At 35.0% G+C, this 10,428-nt stretch overlaps 1 protein-coding gene across 1 annotated transcript; it reads right to left on the bottom strand.

The window, feature by feature from the left end:
- Positions 1 to 2,006: 2,006 nt before the first annotated feature.
- On the bottom strand, positions 2,007 to 2,963 carry LOC114048824 (olfactory receptor 14A16-like). Its single transcript, XM_027869933.1, has one exon. It carries the CDS (start codon positions 2,961 to 2,963, stop codon positions 2,007 to 2,009), a length of 957 nt encoding a protein of 318 aa, XP_027725734.1.
- Positions 2,964 to 10,428: the final 7,465 nt, after the last annotated feature.

The following is a 10,428-nucleotide window of genomic DNA, read 5'->3' as shown; positions in this document are numbered from 1 at the left end:
AGTTGAGATAAGGAAGCTGTAGGATCAAAAGTTTTGCCTGCCTTAGCAAAAGGGACACCTGAATATCATGTAGGTATAGACTATGGTCATGGCCTTTCTGAGGTTTAAATTAGCATTCCAGGTGTGGTCCAGTTAAATGCTTTCTTTAGGAATAATTATTTTTATTTATTTATTGATTGATTGATTGATTCATCTATTTATTCATTTATTTATTTATTTTGTGAGGCAATTGGTGTTAAGTGACTTGCCCAAGGTCACACAGCTAGTAGGTGTCAAGTGTTTGGTCTGAGGCTGGATTTGAACTCAGGTCTTTCTGACTTTAGGGCCAGTGCTCTATCCACTGTACCACTTAGCTGCCCCCAGGAATAATTCTTTTAGCTAAATAAAATATTGCAATTAAAGGAGATGAAAGTTCCAAGTAAGGGACTACAATAGAAAAATAAATACCCATTTTGGTTTAATTAAAAGAAAGACAAAGCACAAATAAAACAACAGGGCTCAGGTAGTTTCAAGGGAAATTTCAGTGTAATACATATACATTATATATATGTATATATATATTATATATATACACACACACATACACTTGTATGTATATACACACATATATGCATTTGAAATAATTTAACCTTCTGTGATAGAAAAAATTCAATCTTCAATTTACTTGTGAAAGCCTTCTGAAAGGCTAAATTGAAATGGTCAGGGGAATTCACAACAAAATTATTATGTTTTTCTTTTCCAATGAGGAAAGAAAAGGTAAAGATCTGGAATAGATCAAAGACAAAAGACGTTAACTCGTTATTTTAGTTTATTTTTTTTTTTCTGATGTAGGAATGAGTGAATGCTGGTGAAAGTGTTCCTGTTTCATCTTTTTTATCTATACATGATGAAAGTTGTTCAGGGAGAAGAAAAAAGCAGCCCCTAATAAGATTGCAGTTAATTTAAAGTGAAATGGGAGCTTTTCTTTAGGAAGCTTCTAAGCTTTCAGTACGTCTGCTATTTGGGCTCAATTGAAATATTAATTCAGTCTACTCCTCATTCTTTCCTCCTAATCTGGTCCATTAAAGGAAAAAAAAAATAAAATAAAGAAATAAAAAGACTCTCTTACTCCCTAAATTTGTTGTATGAACAGAATTCATGACTTCACAGGGACTCTAGGAATTATATTTTAAAAATGGATTGGTTTGGTGGAAATTATAACAGGGTTGGCTTTCTGTATTGAATTTCATGTTGAAGTGTCTCTGGAAGACTTTACTGTGGATTATTAAATATATAGCTAGAGCACTTATTAAATACTCAGTATGTTCCAGACAGTATGCTAATTAGAAATAGATATTTGCAACCAGCCTTTTTCTTTTTAAACACTTTTTTATTTTTAAATTTTGAGTTCCAGATTCTTTCCTTCCCTTCTACCCCTCCTTCTCCCACTGAGAAGATAAACAATATATCAATTATAAATGTGAAATCATGCAAAACAGATTTCCATATCAGCCATATTACTTTCATTTTTTTTGATTTGTGGTTTATTAGTGTGTTGATGAGAATTCTATTTTTGAGCCAAAATTTTTGAAAAGGAAGCCCCTTAAGACATCTTAAAATTGTACATCTTACTATTCCTTTTGAATGTACAACAAAGTTATCATATAATTTTTTTCCTTTCCTCACTCCTCCTCTACCCTAGAGATGGTCACCATTAGACACAAATAGGAATATATATGTAAAATTGTTCTATACATATTTCTATTCATCAATTCTTTCTCTGGATGCAGATAGCATCTTTCTTCATATGTCCTTTATAGTTAATTTGGATATTTATAATAGTCAAAATAAGTTTTTCACTCAGAGTGTATATATTTTGAAAATCATTTATTAACAATCTCTAAGAGACAGCATTTCCTAACTAACGACCTTGACATGGACAAACAAGGAAAGAGTTCAAGTCAGTAAGCACAGAAAGGCCACAGCTGATTTACTTTTTGTTCTTTTTAAATAAAGCAGTCATACAGTCATGGAAAAGGTCTTAATGTTAATCCCTGTGAGAAGTGTTTCCCAGCTATTAGTTTCATCAGAGAAGTCTTGATGTCATTGTTCCTCAGGCTATACATGACAGGGTTCAAGGTTGGGGGCACCACTGTGTAGAATATAGATAACAACAGATGTAGAACTGAGTAAGATTCCTGGCGTGGCTTTAGATAAAGAATGACACCTGTTGTGATAAAAACTATGAGAACGATGAGATGGGGCATGCAAGTGGAGAAGGTTTTTGACTGATCCTCTGTGGCTGGAATCTTCAGCACAGTTGAGAATATGTGACCATAAGAGATAGCTATGGAGGTAAAGCAGAGAATCCCAAAAGTAATCCCGATAGACAAAGTCACATCTACTCCAATATGTATATCAGAGCAGGAGAGCCTGAGTAATGAAGGGACATCACAGAAGAACTGATTGATCTCTTTGGAGCCACAGAAAGGCAAAGTGAATGTACTACCTGAGTACAGAGCCCCTAACAATCCTCCACTGAGCCAGGAAACAGTTGCCATCTTCACACAAGTCCCTCTGGTCATAATGACTTCATAGTGCAGGGGCTGACAGATGGCCCCATAGCGGTCATAGGACATTATTGTAAGGATAGAAAGCTCAGATTCTGCAAAGAAAATTACTAAAAAGTACTGTAATATGCACCCCATGAAAGGAATAGAACGGCTATGGCACAGAAAGTTTGTGATAGATTTAGGGAGTGTGGTAGAAATAAAGCAAAGATCTAAAAAGGAAAGGCTCTTCAGGAAGAAGTACATGGGGGAGTTGAGATACTCATCAAAAGAGATGAGGGTGAAAATGAGCAGGTTCATCATCAGAACCACCAGGTACATCATTAAGAAGAGCATGGCATATAAGACCTGCAGCTCTGAGGTATTGGAAAAGCCCATCAGGAGGAATCCTGTCACCATGGTGAGGTTGTTCATGCTCGAGGAGTTCTCTTGAATGTCTGAACAGAAAAAGGAAGCAGTTATCAACTGATGAGAACACCCAGTATGCTGGGTATCAAGAGACTTTGGTTTGGGCCTATTCTGTGATTTTATAAAAATCCCAGTGCTATGGGTATTTGCTAAATGAGAAGATGAAACTATGTCAGAGAATCTTAATCTTACATTCAGGAATAAAAAAAAACATTTTGATAATTATATTTCCTTATTATTATTGATTTCTTTTGAAGTCTATGTATTTTAATTTATATATTTAAATATACTATTCTGAGGAGGAAGTAGTAGGCTTCACCAGAAACCACCCAGGACACGACAGGTTAAGAATTCCTGAATTAAATGATTTTTAAGAGCTCTTCTACATTCCAAAGGATCTGTGTTTCTAGGAATAATATTCATAGCTTGGAAAAGATGCTAACAATAGCAATGTATCTCTAAAGTATATGAATTTTAAGAGTTTAAAGTTTAAGAACCCTGTGAGATAGGTGGGTCAAGTAGTATCATGACATTTGGAACCCAAGATGCCATATCTCAGGGAAATTATGGAATTTCTAGTGGTCATACAAAAATTATCAGAACCTGATTACTAACCCTGTGCTTCTGATTCCAAGTCTGGGTTGAAAGTTACTTCAGGTTCCTGTACTGAGGCAAACCTGAGCTTCCTCTTCATCAGCAAATGCCATTCTTCCCATTCTTCAAGAATGTTAGTGATATAGATAGATTCTCACACAATTTTAAATGATGTCTACTGCCTAAGATGGTAACCCAACCAACATACTGTCATGTTGACAGTCTTATTATCCCAGAATAATAAAATTGTTAAGCAAATGAAGTCAGTATCATGGATATGACAGCAACCGGGGCCATTTTAATTTTATATTCTCCCTTAATCAAAGACTATGCCACCAGTAACTCAGAACAGCCATCTTGAACTGCAAATCCATTGTCAACTTGAGAACTAATTCCCAAATACTTTTATTCATGGTGAGTCTGTTCTATTCTCTTCATATGATGAAGGTAGAATGGAGAATGACCTCCCCTCTGAAGTCTGATTCATCTTGTTTGACTTAAAGTACCCATCTATCTCCAGGCAGCTGGGTGGAACAATGGATAGAGTGCCAGACCTATAGTTAGGAAGACCCGAGTCTAAATCCAGGCTCAGACACTTACTGGCTGTGGGACTCTGAACAAATCACTTAACTTCAGCTTGCTTCAGTCTCCTCATTTGTAAAACAGGAATAATAATAGTGCCTGCCTCTCAGGGTTGTTGTGAGGGTCAAGTAAAATAATAATTATCTCTTAGGATAGTACCAAGCACATGGTAATTGCTATATAAATGTTAGCTGTTATTATTATATATTTTCATAAACTCATAAGTTAATATACAAATATATGCTTGAAGGACCCTCTACTCTCATTAAAGATATACAGAAACAAACCTGTACTTTGTACACAAGACAAAGGAATTACTGATAAGGATGTTTCACTAATACTTTTCAACAGCTTTATCGATTGCCTGCTCTATACAAAGCTCTATTCTAGACCTGTATAGGCCATGTAGATCAACAATGCCTAATTGTAGGCCTCATGGAACTTCTAGACTGTTAGGGAGATGAGAAATATTTGCAAATAACTGCAATACAAATTATAATGAAATAAATGCATAAGAACATAAGAAAGGGTTCTGTGACATGTGAGAGTGAGAGTTAACTTCTGGCAGACAGACAGAAAGACACACACATATACATAGGTATGTATGTCTATGTATCTGTGCATATCTGTATATATATTATATTACAGAACCTTATGCAGTAAGGTGGGTTTTAAACAGTGGGCTGGATCTCTTCAGGCAGGAATATTTAGGTTTTTAAGGAGATATTCCAAGTATGTTGCTAGTAAATAAACAGAAACAGAAATGGAAAGGTCAAATTTGGAAAGATGGTTTCTCTATTTTCTCAACAATCACGATATAAGTTGTCGAAATACTTTCTACATTTACTCATATGGTCTTTCATATTTCTGGTCATTTCAGATCGATGGAAGACTACCTTTTTTTATAATCTTACTCATAAAGATACAATTGCATATGTAGTTTCACAAGAGAAAATGTAAGTTCATACCCTGTAATTCATTTACTTCTTCAGTCCATTGTTTAAGGGTCAGACCATGAGCTCTCCATACATTATTCAATATGATTATGTGGAGGTGGAATAGTTCTTCAAAAGTGGAGGAGATTCATATGCCCAATTGTTACATGAAGAGGAAACAAAAAATTCTTCTGACCCTTCTTCTAATTTCTTGTCCCAGTATGACCCCAGCATTTCCTAGACTCATTGCAAGTATACTGGAGTACAAAGCCTTAGTGTCTTCTTAGGTATGATTAATACTTTTTTTTAACTTTGGTTGCAGCATTTAAAGTATCTATAAACAATCAAATTTCTTAGACACCCAATCAGTTCTTCTAATGTTGAAATACTTGCCAGATGTTTGCATCATTTTATTTTCCTTTAGGGATGCAAGAGTTCTACTTTTTGGGCATCCTCTGAGGATGAAAGAACTGGAGCTCTCTAGAGTGTTCCTCCAGTCATTCTGTGTCATGGGTCCTAAGTCCCCAAATAGCTCAAGCTCCAGAACCTACTGCCAGCTTATTTGTATGACTCCTGAGGACTGTGGAATATTTTAGGATTCAATCATCCCTAGAACCTATACCTCATTTTGATAAAAAACCATAATATCCAAGTGTTCACTTGATTAAATTTAAAATTCATTTTATTTCCTGCCAAACCACCCAAATTCATGTTCCATGGAGAATTACTAATAAATTGCTCACTCCTATAAAAACAAATAATCCCAGCAACAAAATGCATATTTTGAAAGTGTTAGGAAAATTTACACAGAAGAGTGATTGTTACTGAAACCATGCATAATTGTTATTGTTTATAATTTTCGATTTGTCAAAAGAAAGGCATAGTTTTTTAACTTCTATTAGTTGACACATTTGCTGTCTTTGCATTCCCAGTGCCTGGCACATATTACACATTTATCATGTCATAGAAAGAAGTCATGATGTTATCTACTTCATTTCTTTTGATAGAGATGGAAAGCTCTTACAGATGTTTTACTAAATGAAGTAACCTCATGAATACCATGTGATGCATCTGCATCAATTCCCTAAATTCCTTGTTACTTTTCATTTTTTGCTGGATTATTCATAACACATTTTTCACACAAAATACTTTCTTCATTGTCTTTCCCTAGGTGCTCTAAACTATTTTTTCTTTTGGGTCCTTGAATTTCTCACATGAGTTTAACTATTCCACCATGTGGTAACCCTTTTATTGCTCTGCTTTTTTTTTATTCTTTGAATAATATAGCTCTGTAATTCATAGTCTAGTATTGGGATTTGTTCCATAAAATTTCAATTATATATATATGAGGTCAAATTTTCAACTTTGAATTAAGACCTCTTGTTTGTTCATCTTGTTTTTGCCTAATTTTGGAGCATTTGTATATAGACTTTTTGGCCCATGAATTTCTTTTTCTTTTTTTCCCCTTGGACTTTGTATTGTGGCCTTCTTGTGGCCTTAACTACTATCTTTCTTTATTGATTTTTCTTATACTTTATGCCATTTGGCTCAATGGATATTCATGTAAAATTCTTTCCTTTCATTATCTCTTTTAGATTAGTTTTTCTTTCAGCTGCTGCCTGGAGTTGTTCAATGGCACAAGTCTGAAGGGCTGAAATCTATCTGGAACTATTCATATAGCTTTACTTCTCTCTAAACTTTTTTTTTTTCACTTTCTGAGAAGAGTTCAAGCATAAGACTAGTAGTAGTGCCATGAATGAATGAATCAAATAGTGAAACCAAAAGCAGTTATTCAGTCTTCATTGTGTGCCAGACACTGTCCTGAATGCTGAGCATTTAAATGCAAAAATGATAAATTCTCTGTTCTTAAAGAACTTATATTCTAATAGAGGAAGATAACATATATAGTAGAATAGTAGCTAAGGGAAATAGTTTTGCTTTCAGTAGTCCTAAGGATAGGAGTTGTTTCATCAAGCAGCCAGTTGACATGAATGGCAGTAGGGCTGATGGCGACAATGTGGCTGAACTGGATGTTTAAGATAAATTAGATTTATAGAGATTATGTCATTTTGAATGTGCTTTCACATATATTATCACATACATTCTCATGTGACTGCCAGATGACCACACCTGTTTTTATAGTAGGCTGGTCCAGAGATCCAAATTTCTCACAAAAAAAACAAAAACAAAAACAAACCAGGGCCTCCCCCATGGGGCCTACTCTAGCTTTAACAGAGTTCTTAGTGGCTTCTATCTGAGAGAAATGATTATTTTCTATCATATTAATAACCCATTATTAATTAGGGTCCAGGCTTTCTATTTACTCATTCAGGGACCAGCCCCTGTAGGTCAGTCAGCCAGTCTCTGAAGGGCATGGCTGATAGAGAAGAATGCCCTAATTCTTGGGGTACATGCTCCTTGATCTTGGGCAGGGAAATGATGAGATTACTTTGCTATCTTCCCCAACAACCTGCTGGTTCACACTTTGTACTTTTGATCCAAATGGAAGAGAGATTTCTCACTACATGTTGAGGTCTTCTACCTGTAACTCCTGGGTATTAAAAAAGTCCTTGGGGAAGGATCCTTTCCACATAGTGATTGGCAATGCTTTGGGCATTTTCTTGACCATCTCTATAGAGAAGAGAAGCAGCTATCAGATGAAAGAACATTCAGTGTGCTGTGTGTGTGTGTGAGGAGACTTTGTTTTAGGTCTGTTCTGTGACATTGTGCAAATCATAGCGTATCTCCCTCGATTTTGTCATTTGTTAAATGAGGAGATGAAACTGTTTCAGAAGATCTTAACTTTAGATCCAACAGTTTATTTTATTTTGTTGTTGTTTTGTTGTTGTTGTTGTTGTTTTTTTTTTGTTTGTTTGTTTAGTGAGGCAATCGGGATTAAGTGATTTGCCCAAGGTCACACAGCTAGTATGTGTTAAGTGTTTGGTCTGAGGCTGGATTTGAACTCAGGTCCTCCTGCCTTCAGGGCTGGTGCTCTATCCACTGTGCCACCTAGCTGCCTCCCCAACAGTTTATTTAAAAAAAAAAGATTTCGATAACTGTATTTCTACAAAAAATAGTTTCTATTTAAACCTGTGTATTTTATTATGTGCATTTATAAGTCTTGTTCTGAGGAAAGGTCTGTAGGCTTCATTAAAAGGGATCAAGACACAGGACAGGTTTAACTAGATAATTTTTTAAGAGCTCTTTATATCCCAAAGGATCTGTGCATGCATGAACAGTATCCTCACCTTGAAAAATGTGTTAGTGGTAGTAATTCATCTCTAAATTATGTGATTTTTTAAGACTTACAGAGTCCTTTTATCACAAGAACCCATTTTACTAATTTTAGTGACGTTTTTCCTAAGTACTTTAAGTGGTAGATTTCTCAAGTAGCATGATTGCTATCTTGAACATAAGATACTAAAACTCAGAGAGTTATGTAACATTTTGTGGTCTTACAAGAAGTGTCAGAACCTGGATGCTAAGCTGGACCCTTGATTCCAAGCCTGAATGGAAAGTTCCTCCAAGTTCTTTTACTGATCAATACCTGAACTTTCTCTTCATGAACAAATGACTTTCCTCCTATTTTTCAGGAGTGATAGTGATATAAATTTAAAAAAAGTTAATTTTAAATGATGTCCACTGCCCTGGTTAGGTAACCCAACCAGGACACTGTCCTATTAACAGCCTCATTAGCCCAGAAGAGTAGAATTGTCATGCAAAGAAAGGCATTGTCATGGATTTAACACCAGTCTGGGCCATTTAATTTCATGCTCTGCCTTAGTCAAACACTATGCCTTCAGTAACTCAGAACAGCCCTTTTGAAATGCAAATTTATTGTCAACTAGAGAATTAACTGTCAAATCACCTCTGTTTGTTAATGGCCTCTTCTACTACCTTTTTATGAAGAAGGCAGGATGGAGAATAACTGCCTTCTTGGATTCTGATTAATCTTGCATGAATAAAAATACCCATCTATCTGGAGGCAACTGAATGGTACAATGGATATAGTGGTATAATCTGTAGAGTCCCAGGCCTGGAGTCAGAAAGATCTGAGTTCAAACTTGACCTCAGACCCTTGCTAGCTGTGTGACCCTGGACAAGTCATTCAACATCTGTTTGTTTAAATTTCTCATCTGCAAAATGGGGATAATAAGAGCACCTACCTCCCAGGGTTGTTGTGAGGATCAAATGGGATAATACTTGTAAAATGCTTAGCAGTTTAGCTTAGCACCTAGTAAGTGCTATGTAAATGTTAGACATTATTATCATCTATTCTCATATACTCACGAAATACATCAAAAGGAATTCCTGAAAGACCCATTGCTCTAATTAAGGATATGCAGAAATAAACTTGTGCTTTAATACAATACATTATGTGTCTCCTCCATTCACAAATACTTGGATATTTTGGACATTGTGATTATTGATGGTCACTGTATGAGTCTATGACTGGCCTTACATTAAACTTTTAAAAAGAAAGCAACATTCCTATTTCTACTGTTACATAACATAATAGAAATTATATATTCATATGTAATTATGAAATATAAATTAATAAAATATATTATTTGAAATGGTAGAAAGCTATGGTATATTTATACACACTTGAAATTGGGCAATTTGATATAAATAACTCTATCTTAAAATCTCCTCTACAGATGTATATCCTCCCATGATTTTAAATACCTTTTGTGCACAGGGACTTAGCTGAATAACTTTAAGTATGCTCTTGCATAGGTATCTACTTTCTGCCATTGTGGATATAGGGCTGTACTATCTATGGGGAAAAACAACAAGAAACTAGCAAGCAAAAGAATGTCTTTCTGAAATGTAGTTACAGCATACTGTTAATCATTTTATGTGATGAGAATAGTTTTTTTGTTCAGTTCTTATTCTTACTCTTCAAAATGGGGTTATACAATAAAATGTTTCTTAAATTCTTATGAGCATATCACATAACTGACTTATTCACCATATGATTGCATTTTGCCCCCCAATACAAGAACAAATGAACTATGTATTTCAGGGTAAAGAAAGGATTGTTAGAAATAGGAGTAATGAGCAGACATTACAGAAAGGTTATGTTTGGTTCAATGTAAGGAAAATTAGAACTTTGCAAATGTGTAATGGGTTGTTTTTTGCATCAGATTATTCTACCTCACTGAAATTCCTTAAGTGAAAATTGGATGACCGTTGATTGTTGATATTTTAGATGAGGTTCAATTTCAAATAAAGGTTATTGACATCCATCCCAATATTGAGTTTCTGTCCTTTTGTGTTAAGTTTGAAGGTAAAGTAAAGAGACCATAACCTTTTTGAAAAAAAGTATTAATTTGAAAATAATGTATTTGATATTC

The sequence above is a fragment of the Vombatus ursinus genome, unplaced genomic scaffold (genome assembly GCF_900497805.2).
Source record: "Vombatus ursinus unplaced genomic scaffold, bare-nosed wombat genome assembly UNPS02002547.1, whole genome shotgun sequence".
NCBI classification, from domain to species: Eukaryota; Metazoa; Chordata; class Mammalia; order Diprotodontia; family Vombatidae; genus Vombatus; species Vombatus ursinus.
This window is presented reverse-complemented; position numbering and strand designations above follow the sequence as displayed.

What these genes read in the sequence shown, in the direction of transcription:
- LOC114048824 (XM_027869933.1), bottom strand. Translation starts at nt 2,963, where the DNA reads ATGAACAACCTCACCATGGTGACAGGATTCCTCCTGATGGGCTTTTCC.